The sequence below is a fragment of the Ambystoma mexicanum genome, chromosome 1p (assembly GCF_040938575.1).
Source record: "Ambystoma mexicanum isolate Mex_15411 chromosome 1p, UKY_AmexF1_1, whole genome shotgun sequence".
In the NCBI taxonomy this organism is placed as follows: Eukaryota; Metazoa; Chordata; class Amphibia; order Caudata; family Ambystomatidae; genus Ambystoma; species Ambystoma mexicanum.
The window spans coordinates 969,832,133-969,844,693 of NC_090921.1; the positions used below are offsets into that span (position 1 = coordinate 969,832,133).

At 48.1% G+C, this 12,561-nt stretch overlaps 1 protein-coding gene across 6 annotated transcripts in view; it reads right to left on the reverse strand.

Moving 5' to 3' along the window:
• Positions 1–12,561, reverse strand: part of LOC138582468 (anillin-like) — a 717,297-nt gene that overhangs the window by 551,360 nt on the left and 153,376 nt on the right. For 3 of the 6 annotated variants that reach the window (XM_069653796.1, XM_069653803.1, XM_069653784.1), the window contains exon 9: positions 10,810–10,926. The exons of the other annotated variants lie outside the window; for them this stretch is intronic. In XM_069653796.1, coding sequence (XP_069509897.1) covers positions 10,810–10,926 — 117 coding nt within the window. The remainder of the gene's footprint in view (positions 1–10,809; positions 10,927–12,561) is intronic. 6 annotated transcript variants of the gene reach the window in all.

Genomic DNA, 12,561 nt, shown 5'->3' on the forward strand with positions numbered 1-12,561 from the left:
GTGCTGAGTAAAGGTGTGGATAGAGCTCATGTATCTGCTTTGCAAATGGCATCCAGGGGACATTCGCGATAAAAGCCAAGGTAGCTCCTGTACTCCTGGTGGAGTGAGCTTTTGGTGTGTTATTTGACAGAGAGTAGCAGAGCTGTATGCACCAGACTATCCATCTGGCGATGGCGTTTTTGGAAACACAGTCTCCTTCCCTACCTGGAGCTATGGAGACAAACAGTTGGTCTGTTTTCCTTAGCAGTCTGGTCTTATTTACATAGTCCAGGACTGCCCCTCCTTACATCTAGTGTATGATATGATAAATTATTTATAACGCGCTTAATACCCAGAGGTTTCTAAGCGTGGACCCAGGGATCGAACTTCTGTTGCTCCGTGTCGTCTTGCTTCCAAGGCGAGCATGTTGCTCCAGAGCTATCCTCCCGAGACAAGTTTCTTCTCAGCTGAACTTGATGGATTTTGAAAGAAAGCTGGTAGTCCGATGGCCTGATTGACATGAACTTTGAAATGAACTTGAAAACCTAGCATGCGTTCTTAATACCAACTTGTCTTGTGGATAACAAAGAAAGGGTTTTGCACTGACAAAGCTTGCAGTTCACAGACTCTGAGGTCATAGCCACCAGAAAAGCAGTCTATTCCGTGAGGTGTTTAAGGCTGGATTTATGCATAGGCTCAAAGGGTGCTCCCGTGAGCTTTGCAAGTACTACATTTAGGTCCCACGCTGGCGGCGGGTTTGAAAAAGGAAGGTGGAGTCTTTAATTCCTCCATGAATGCCTTAAAGACTGGGATTTTCCACCAGGACACCTTAATTTGAGAAGTGGTTTATACGGATAGAGCCACTAGGTAAACTTGGAGTTAAATACTAGCCCCGAGTCTAGAAAGTGAAGCATGCAATGAAGAATGTGTAATGGAGTATATTCTATTGGGTTTATTTTATTTTGACTGGCACCAAATTACAAATCTCTTCCACTTGTTAAAATAACAGTGTCTAGTGCTTGGTTTACGATTTCCATGCACCTTTGAGGTATATTTAGGTGACCAAACTATGACTTCAGGAGCCAAGCTGCCAAGTTCATAGACTGAGGTTGTAGGTGTAATGCTGTCCCCCACCCCGCCCTCCGTGTTGTCTGAGCATGTATAATGGGCACAGGAGTTTGATCAGGTTGCACATCGCCAGTTTGCGCAGATGTGGATACCAGGGTTGTCTCGCCCACATAAAAGCAACTAGGATTAAAGTCACTTGTTCCTTGTGAATCTTCACGACCAGTTCATCCACAGGGCGTTCCCCTTGGAGTCGTGTTGGGGAAATCTGGAGGCGAAGTCTGAGCATTGTTTGTTTTCTCTTGTTGCGGTCAAGTCTAACTGGGGGTAACCCCATAGTGTGAAAATGTAGTCTACCATAGCTTTGTCGAGTTGCCACTCATGTTCTTCCGGTAGAGGATCTCTGCTTAGTGAGTCCACTAGAGAATTGAGTACCCCTGGTACATGTTGTGATGTTCGGAACATGCCACGCTTGAGAGCCCACTTACATATTTGTTGTGCTAGCTCAGACAGACTTAACAAATGTGTGCCCCCCCTCCCCCGGCTTGTTAATGTAAAACATAGCAGTGGTGCTGTCTGTGAGTATTTGTACTGTTTGATTTGTCAGGTGTGCTTGAAAGGATTGTAATGTCTTGAGCACTGCCAAAAGTTCAACAAGGTTGATGTGATTCTGGGCTGTGATTTAAGTCCACAGACCATGCGCTGTGAGATGAAGGTAATTGCTCCCCCCCCCCCGACCCGGTAAGCGATGCGTCTGTTGTGACGACCGCTTGTACTTGGCCTTCAACAGGTTCTCCTTTGTCCACCTGCGTAGAGCTTGTACTAGGGTTGGCAAAATGACCACTAGATCGTCCCACTGACTGTTTCCCTGAGACCACTGTTTTGCCAACCACTCTTGCTTTGGGTGCATGCGCAATCCTGCGTGCGGGACGAGATAAATACATGATGCCATCATCCCGAGCAGGCGCGCTGCCTTGCGTACGGTTATCTGGCAACCGGCTAGATACTGAGGTATCTGCAGCAATATGTTTTGTACTGTCTTTTGACGGAAAGAGTAGACCCTCTTCCGTTATTATGACATCTCTTAGGAACTGTTTGGTCTTGTTTGGCACAAGGCTTCAATTTTTCTCATTGATTGAGAAACAATTGAAAAAAAGTAGATTGATCATTCTTTGGGTGTTTTGCTAGCAAATTTGGGGATTCTCCCGTCATCAGCCAGTCGTCCAGGTAAGGGTACACCGGAGTTGACTCCCTGAGTAGGTGCGCCTCCACCACTGGCAGTAGCTTGGTGAATACACTTGGAGCAGATGCTATGCCGAAGGGCAGCGCCTTGAATTGGTAGTAATGGTTTGCAATTTTGAAACACAAGAATCTTCTGTGCGCTGGGAACATTGAAGTATGAAAGTATGCATCTTTCAAATCCAAGTATGCCATGCATTTCACCCCCCAATCCCCCCACTTTAGCAGTGGGATTACTTCCAGTACCATTGTTATGCAGAATTTCTGTGGCGTGACACAGGTGTTTGCAGGGTGCAGATCTAAGACAGGGCGCATTGTGAGATCTTTTTTTGGCACAAGGAAGTACATTGAAGAGATACCCTAGTTTACCTGGTTCGCCGGGACAACTTCTACGGCATCCTTTAAGAGCAGCGCTGTCACCTCTTCCAGCAGGATACGCTGTTCTTCCTTGGATGTGTTCCTTTGCCTTAGTGGATGGTTGGTGGGTTGCTGTAGCAGCTCTATACAATAACCGCCCCCCACGGTTGAACGTACTCACTTGTCGGAGGTGATTCCCTCCCATACGTGGGTAAAGTATGAAATGCGCCCTCCTACTGGAGTGGCATGGGAGGGAACCTGTAGCGGGTGGTCATTGTTTGGGGGGTGTTGAGCCGGCTCCTGAAGGATCTACCCCTGCTGCAAGACCTTCTTTGGCCTCTTTGAAAGCCTTGGTGCGAGGACTGACCCTGTGATGAGCCTTGACCCTGGTTATAACCTGATGCTCGTTGTGCGTTTTGCCCTCTAAAGCAGCAAAATGGTTTCCCCCTTTGACCAGACAGTTTATTGGTAAGTTGCCCTAATGATTTCAGGGTTATCGTACTCTTCTTTAGCACTCTTTAGAGCATCTTCCACCTCCATGCCGAACAAAACGTTAGGCTCTATGGGCATATTCAGTAGGGCAGACAGAATCTCTAGCTTGAAGCCAGACTACGCAGCCACACGTGACATTTGATGAACGTGCCCTCTGCTATTATCCTCGCTGCATTGTCGGCTGCATCTAGGTTGTTTTTGAGAATGCAGTTGGCAATTTATTTACCCTTAGCAATGGAAAGTGTTACTGGCATCTTCAGGGGCTCTGATATGGAAGCTATTTGCTCGGCCATCTCATCCCACTTATCAAACTTGTAGCTAGCCAATAGGTGGTATTATTAGCAATTCAAGCCTGGTAAGCTGCCGGAGAGGCTACCTTCTTTCCAAAAGTATACATCATTTTACTCTCCTTATCCAGAGGGGCTTCGGAACAGGCTAGAGGTGTTCCTGCTCTCTTAGTTGTAACCACTAAGGAGTCTGGTTTTAACTGTCCCCTGATGTAAAGTGGGTCTGAGGGAGCCAGCCGGAAGACTCTCAATGAGCGGGTTAACTGCCCGTGTTAAATTTGGAGTAACTAGCAAAGGTTGTATGTGCCCCTGAATTGACAAGTAGGGGGATGAATTGTGTAGCAGACTTTTTAATCACTCAGTATGTTTTTAACAAAGTCCTTGTCCACCTGCGTTTCCATTTTAAAATGTTGTTCTGCTTTTTTCAACAAAACATTTTATTAGGCATTTCAATTATATTGACATTGACATCATATCAGTACTTTAAAGGACATGCAGAATCACAAGACAAAGTCGTTCAAAGGAGATTCACTATACGGGGATTGATCCTGGGGAATTATACTGTCAGTCTTTTGTTAAGGCTTTGGGTGTAGCACTCTCCTTTCCCCCTTATCAGTTCCTCATTGAAGGCAGCGGGTTAATGGTGGGCATCAGGGAATTTCTCTGCGTAGTCCATAAATGGGGCCCAGGTATTTCAGAAAGTGTCCAGGTTCACACAGAGAATTGCTGTCCTTTTCTCCGGTCAACAATGTCCCAACATTTCAACCACCATATTGGAATTGAAGGGCCCTCTGGGTTCTTCCATAGCCGAGCCATTGCGATTTCGGAGGCAGTTAGGAGGTGTGTGCACAGGCGCGCTCTCTGTCCTGTAAGTGGGAATGTCCCCTGCCTGTGTCTCCCAAGAGTATTATCCCTGGATCACATGGGATTGATAGTCCTGCGATTGATTTAATCTGATCCAACGCCCCCCCTCCCCCTCCCAGTAGATGTCTGCTTTTGGACAGAACCACAGCAGGTGGAACAGCATTCCTGCAGTTGCACAACCCCTCCAGCAGCCTGATGGGATGTCCGGATTACATTTGTGTAGCTGTTCTGGTGTAATGTAGAATCTATAGCAGACTTTATATCCTTCTTACATATTTGGAATGCATTGGGTGCTTTTGTATCGTCTGGCCTAGATCCTTCCCCATTCTTCTATTTCTATTGTACGTCCCACGTCTCTTTCCCAGCTGAGCATATATTGTTCTTTTATGGTAGGGTCTGACCTATCTAGTAGGCAGTACAGAGTCGAGATTTTCCCTCGTGGTGGTGCGGATGTTGCAGTCAGCTCTAATGCGGTCAGGTCCCTCGCTCCCTTTTCCCGGACTAGCCTCTGTGATAACAATGTCGTAACTGCGCATAGTGGAACCGCTCTGCCTCTGTGATACTGAATTTTACTTTGAATTCTTCAAATGTCAGTGGGCTGACCCCCTCCAAGAAATCTGAGACTTATCTGCAGACTACCCTCCCTCCCCACAGGTTGCAAAGCTTTGGGGGTGAATTACTGGTGAGATATTTGGGTTGTTCCAGATTGGTGTAAGTGGGCCGAGGGTTCCTGTACATTCCCATTTGCGGGCCGCTAGTTTCCAATTTAACACTATTTTTCATCGCTGTGAGGGGGCCTTGGTTTGTCTGGCATCTCGGGGTCGGCATATGTGGAAGATCTGCTAGGGGTGATGTGCACCATGCTTCCTCCACCTGTTTCCAGTACGGCTGGTCTGCGGACTGGGCCCATGCAAACGCGCGTGATAGCTGTGCCGCCCGCCTATATCTAGACACATCTGGGACTCCCAATCCTCCAGAATTCCATCCCCTGAGCATAATCATCTTAGCCACCCAGGGTTCCTCCCCTACCCTCCCCTCCCCCAATATGAATTTTAGTATGTTTCTCTGGAGGGAGAATAATTCCTTCTCAGGAATATGTATCGTGAGTGCTGCACACTGGTAAATCAGTCTGGGTATCGGGTTCATTTTCACTGCAGCTATTCTTCCCAGGCAGGAAATCTCTTGGTTTTTCTAGTGCTCCAGAGTCCAGATCTGTCCGGAACTCACCAAACAGCTGCAGGAAATTACTTTGGTAAATTTGCTTGGTGTTTTTGGGGATCTGGACCCCCAGATACCCCAGCGCGGTGTCTGCCCATGGAATGGGGAGCAGGAGGCTGAGGTCCGCCCTCCGCTTCCTCGTGAGGTTGATTGCCAAGGCTGATGATTTGTCATAGTTTAGCCTAAATCATGAGACCCTACCGAATGCTTAGATTTCCTCCCAAAGGGGGCCCAGGGATGTGTCCGGGCAGGCTATTAAGAGTACGTCATCTGTGTACAGCTTTATACTCCTGTCCCCCCACTGAGAGTCGCAGTAGATTTGGGTTTTGCCTGATCTCGTCTGCGAAAGGCTCAATGGATAGGGCAAACACCAGGGGTGATAGCAGGCAGTCCTGCCGTGTGCCTCTAGTGATATGTATTTTATCTGATCTGATGCAGTTAACCCGCAGTTGTGTGCACAGGTTTTTGTAGTTAGCCGTTGTCCACGTTACAACGTTAGGGCCAAATCCTAGATGTACGAGTGTGTGTCTGATGTATCCCCAGTCCACCAGATCGAATGCTTTGTGGGCATCCAATGAGATGACTAATAATTCTTCCCCGGATCTGTCAGCACTTTCTATGAGGTCGATATTTCGTCTGATGTTGTCATGGGTTCCCCGCCCGCAGATAAATCCTGTCTGGTCTCGGGCTATTATGTTTGGGAGAAACTTCCTCAATCTGAATGCCAGTACCTTATAGAGAATATCTTCCCATCGTTGTTCATCAACGTTATCAGTCTATAGGACGCTGCTTGCTCAGAGTTCTTCCCTGGCTTGGGGGCGAGAATTGTCAATGATTCTGCCATTGATTTGGTAACACTACCTGTTAGAAATGAGTTTAACAAGGCGGTGAGTTGTGGGGCTAGTATTTACGAGTAGAGTTTGTAAAATGTAGCTGTTAGTCCATCAGGGTCTGGGGCTGAGCTTTTCAAGGATTTTATCGCTTCCACTATCTCCTCCACCGTGATTGGGTCTTCTAGGGATTCTAATTGAATTCTGGTTGAGGAGGCTCTAATAGAGCATAGATATTGCATCTGATTTTTTAGTTGGTGTTGGCAGTCCTACAATTATTACACTGTGATGGGCTACCAGGGCTTCCATTTTCTCTTTATCGGTGTACCTGAGTTTGCCGTCCTCTCATATGAGCTTGACTATGTTATTAATCTTATGTACTTTCTGCAGTTTGTATGCCAGTATACGGTTCACTGTGTTGCTCTTATTGTAGTCAAATTGCTTTGTGCATGCTAGGGATTTAGCCGATCGGTTTGCCCAGTCCATTTCTAAAGCTATTTTTGGCCTTTTTCAGTTCTCTTTCTGATTTCCTGGTGCAGTGATTTTTTAACTCTCTATCCAGTGCCATTAATTTTGTCTCTAGTTTAGATGGTTGGTTTTTAGAGACCCGGCTCTGTTCTGCACTTATGAGAGATCCCCTTACTACCGGCTTCGTGGCATCCCAGACTGTCTCTATGGTCGCGTCTGCCATTGTATTTTCAATGAAGTAATTAGTAAATGTTTCTCCTACTTCCCTCTTGATAGTATCGTCTAGCAGGAGAACATTGTGTAACTGCCAATATCTCGGGGGAGGGACGGGCGACCCCACTCTTTCCTGAGTAAGATTCTCGTCTTAGTTCTCGTATCTTTGTTCGAGGATTACAGTGTTTCCCATCCTGCTCCATTGGCTGCCCCGCCCCTCCCCCCCCACCTTTCCCGGGTTAAACAATGTCTTGGGATTTTGTTAAGTGTTGCCGGATGGGGACCCCAGGAGTGGCGACTGACCTTAAGTAAGATGGCACCTCATCACCTGCTCAGTCTGGATTAGTGTTCTTCCGAGGTGGCCCCCGGATCTTGCGTCTCCTGTTGACTCTTGTCCAGGTAGTTGCCGACTGCTTTTTAACCAGGTCCTGGGAGGTGGCTTCCATTTCAGACTCTCTGCTTTCTGCACCTGTTCCGAGGAATTTCTCGGCTTCTTTTTGAGAGCAAATTTGTTTCCGGGTTCCTTCCCAGGTGAAATTCAAGGAGGTCGGGAAGCCCCAACGGTATGGAATCTTCCTCTCCCATAGTCACTCTGTAAACTGCATCAGCGACTTCCTCTTTTGAAGGGTGGAGTTTGCCAGATCTTGGTATAGTAGGATGGTAGTGTCTCTGAACAGGATCTGTTTCGATAATCTGGCTTCTCTCATGATTTCTTCCTTCACCTTATAAAAGTGAATCCTGCCTAGGACATCTGGAGGAGACGAGGATGAATGTCTTGGGATCGTTCTCTGGCAGAGTCAATATGAATCTGAACAGGTCTGCTGCGTATCTCTCCAGGTCCGAGTCTGCAACCGAGCTGGGGATGCCCCGGAGGCGGATGTTATTTCTCCTCAAGCGGTTTTCGTCATCTTCTTGTTTTGCCCCAGGGCTTCGCATCTAGCTTCTAATTCTGCCATCCTGTCCAGACCCTTTTCCACTTCGTATGCTTGGTCACATTGGTTGTTTTCAATGTCTGCTGTGCTGCTTTCTACCGCTTACACCCTCTTTTCTACGGTGGAAATCATCTGTTCCTCTCTGAATTTCCTTAGTTAGGGCCGATAATAGGTCTTTTAGGTCAGTTTTTGTGCCCGTTTGGGCTAATTCCAAGACTTCAGAGATCTATGTCTCAGTTGAGTTTGCCCCTGCTTGTTCACCCTTCATCACTTTCTCTGGGTTGTTGCTGCTCATTAACGTAGCAATGTCCACCTGTTTCGTTGATTTCCCACTCTTAGCCATAATTCCGTTCTGTGGGGTGCAGGGATGGGTGCTAGGTGGCGTTGTTTTCTTGGTATGGCCAGTGTCAGTTGCTTTGTCCCCTATAGGCCCAGGAAACTGAGCGTCACCCTTTCGGAACACCGGATGTCCTGGGTCTCAATTTCTCAGCGTGATAATTGAGATCTTTTGCAGCAGGGCGGGTGCGATTTGTTGTCTCTCAACACTGCCACCCTGCAGATATTGTCAGGTGGCCGTTTGAGTGGTGCACCCCTCCCCAGCAGTCCTTGGACTACACTCACTGCCTGGCGGACCAGAGTTCTGCTTCCGGCAGTGTTTGCTGGCCAGTGCTGCTTGGTCTCACTTTAGTTTCAGGGGGTAAGCCACAAGTGAGGCACCCTTTTAGATTGACCTGGGTTCTTCTGATGGGCCGCTGCGTCTTTGGGGATGGAAGGGGTTACCCCGTTGGCTCTAATGAGTCTGGGGTCGCTGTGAGGGTCGTCAGGGTTCTTCCCTGCTTCAGGGCTTATTGCGCTTTGACTGGTATGCCTTAACCTCATGGTTTACGGGATTCACTCCTCCCTATGAGTAGGTTGGTGGGCGTATGAGCTGCTGCCAGGGATCAGGGCTGCTTCTTTTTATACGTTGCTCCCCCCACTCACCAGGTCGCTCTCTATGGTGCTTTGTCGTAGGGTCCCTCAGGGTGATTGCACTGCCAGTCCGGTATGTTTACTGATCAACGCCTCCCCTTGAGACCACTGCGCGCCGGCGTCCACTGTGTTGTTGAGTGTGTTGCTCCGCGCCTATGGGCTCGGAGGAACTCTTCTTCTGGGGATTCTTCATGATGCCCCGCTCGATCTTCCACACTCCTGTTCTCAGCTGGGCTCAGTGGCCGACATCCGTGGGAAGACACCCCCTCTACCGGGCAGGCTATTCCTTTACCGGTACACCGCAGGGACACAATCCCATGGGAGCTTCTGTCCCAAGGTGCGGGAGGTTGCATTGGTGTCCTTTTGAGTCCGCAGGACCAGAAGAAGCTTCCGATTTAGTTCAGCAGCCCTCCCTGCTCTTGTTTCGGAGTAATCTAGTCGGAACCGGGTTTACGACCCACCGGTGGCTGGCATTAGTTTCCGTGTTTGTCCGGGGAGGAGGGAGTTCAGAAAATCAGTTCATTCTTCGGCAAAGCCTCCACTGGGATCCCTTGTCTTACTTCGGCTATGTTTCCACCCAGATAGCTGACTCGCTGCCTGCTGGGACACTGCTAGGCTACCATGCCTTTCCTGGAATTATAGCTCCTCCTCTCCGCTGTGCGTTAAGAGCTCTGAGACGGAGCGGCTGCCATTTTCCCTCTCTCTCAGGCCGCATCAGGGGACCTTGAACAGGGCCATTCATACTGCTTCCAGCATCGCCAGCCTAGCTTTCCGGTCCTTTTGCGCTCCGTCCTTTGCTCACTCTGTCAGCTTATTTTGGAGTGTTAACGGAGAGTAGAGCCGGCGGTATTCCGTTCGGAAGCCACGGCTCGACAGGAGCATCATGGAGCCATGCCGCTCGTGGTGGCTCCAAGCCAAGCCTCCATGTTCTACTACTTTAAGGAGCTGGTCATCATACTGAATTTAATTGTCTGCTGGAGAGTCTGCCACCGGTGGGTCAGAGTGATCTGGCGACTAAATCGCGTGGACATCTTTGTCATCGTAGAACTGGTCATCACCCATGTCCCCTTGATCTTCAGGGTCAGTGAAAAATTCCAGTGTCCTGGAAGTCTTGAATGGTGTGACACTATGCAAGTTGCCCTAAGCCCTGCTGTGAGGTAGGGGCTTGTGTGGGTTCTGTGCGGGCTCTTTCGGAGGAGGCTGATTAACTGCAGAACAGCTCTGAGTAGTAGCTGACCCTCTGTGTGGGGCACCCTGAACCTATACAGCCAAAGGCTGAATAGGTTATATGCCACCATGCTCACACATGTGCCAGTGCATTGTTTCTAAAACAAGCATCTATGCACAGTTCAGCTAGGAGTGAGGGGTTTGCCCACTTAACAGAAACTTGTGGGGTTGAGAAAGAAAATACAGGCCTCAGCCTGCAATGGAAGTAAAAACCAGCCGTTGAAATAAACAAGATATTTAGGGTTTGCATAAACAGGTGGAATCCTTACAAATTACACATCTGTCATTGTTCAGATCACTAAGAGGTTAGATCATTAATTTATGAAAATGCCTTTGAAAGGGCGCCCACAATAACAAAAAGGTAAAAAAGGGCAACCCTAACAAAGTGAACCCTACTCACTCAGAGGCCATCATTAACTCAATCTAGCCCCATCAAGCTTCCATCCTCCGCTTTGCTCATGCAAGGCAAACCATCACCATGTAACCATTCTTTCTCAGGTCCTTTTTGTGGCCTCATGCTGAATCAAAATTTTTCCAAATAATGTTTCTTTGTCTCTCCCCACTCTTATGTCTCCATAGTAAATACCCCCATCCTTCTGCGTCACTGCGCCTACTCTATGCATAGGCTTCATACAATCCCTGTTGGCATTTTCCCCACTCAGCTTTCACCTGATGTTTTCTGAAATGGGCTCTCCACAGAATCTCCCTCATAACTTGCAGACGGGATGGTTTCTGTCACTGAAGCAAAGGTCACTTTACGAGGAGAACTGGTGCGCTTCCTGATATCTGTAGAGAAAAGGGACAGAACGCGGCAAAGGAGAGGATGGTGTTAACAGCCATTGGAAAGGGCCAGCTTTAACTTCGGTCACTGGGTTACCACTGTACAAAAAAACCCTGAAGAATATTGGGGCACAATGAACTGGAAAATGAATGTCCCGCATCCTGCAAGGGGTTGCAGTGGAGCAGACACTTACATCAAGTGATCCATGACTCAGTCAGCACCTCAGCAGTATGCTCAATAGAGCATAGACACGATTACTATGCACAGAGTTATGCAGCTACTTTTAGCACCCCAGCAGGAAAGGTCAACCCAGCAAAGAAAATACTGCAACAGGGATTGAAATTGCTGGGAGCTCCAGCTAGTACGCTTCAACAGCCTGGTCACACTCACTGGGCCATGTGGTGCCCTACAAGCATACCCACGTTGCATTAACTCTGTATACCTGGCAAGGTTTTCTAAGGGAGCCTTAGGATTGATTTATAAGAGATTAAAGCATAGTGGATCATAATTAATGGACAAGATGCTCTAGTTTGCATCTGATGTTGAAGTTGGGGTTGCGGCACGCTAGCTACGAGCACCTTATTCCCATTAGGAAGATCCAGCTTAATGGGTAATGCCCAATACCCAGAAGCTGCGTAGCTCCTGCTCATTGCATCTTTTTCAATCCCTGCTGCAAGTACAAAGATTTTTCCACACCAAAACACAAGCCACAGCAGTGACAAAAAAATAAATAAACAAAACACGCTCAGAAGGGGTAAAATATTACAGATTTTCTCAGGACAAGAACAGAAAACACAGTGGCGACATGCACAGTATGTGTAAAACACAAGAGCAAGAACCCGAGAACACAGACTGGTCAGTGGCCCAAACCATATCCCATGTATATGATATGATATTTTATTTGTGTAGCACTCATACACAAGTGTTTCAGAGCGCGACAAGGCAAGGGAGGGGAACAGGAGAGAACACATCAACGATCTTACTAGGCCCAGTGACATTGAGAACTCACAAGTGCATGGGAAAGGGAAGAGAAAGGGGAGAACGTGCATGGAAGTGGGAGAGTGCGGAGCAGAGGAGAACAGATAAATAATAATAAATACAAATAAATAGATAATAGAGGCAATAAACCGTGGTAGTGCAGCCAGCAAGTGACAATTGCAGTTGTTTACGGCAGCAGACTGGGTAAGTCTGAATAAGTGCAGAAAAAGAAGACAATGGGGGGGTGGGACTGTATGGGTACAGATAGTCCACATTTCAAGGGGTGGCCAGGTGGCAGTGCAGGAGGTTGGCAGGGTGAGCAGGTACATGGGCCCAGACGACAGAGGGTGGCCAGGTGCACAGTGCCAAGAGAGAGCAGATCAGCAGGGGAGAGAGGGAGCAAAGGCAGAAGCAAAGAGGAAGGTCTTGAGGTGCTTCCGGAACCAGAGATGGTTCTCCTCATGTTTTAGAGTGGCAGAGAGGCTATTCCAGAGGGAGGCCCCAGCCGAAGGCAGATCTACCCCCAGCTTGTTTCTTTGAAACACGACTAACCATGAGGGAGTTAGAGGTAGAGGAACAAAGAGCTCGAGAGGGGAGGTATTTACGGAGGGATAGCTGAAGGTATTTTGGACCCAGACCCCAGAAAGCCTTGTGGACAATGC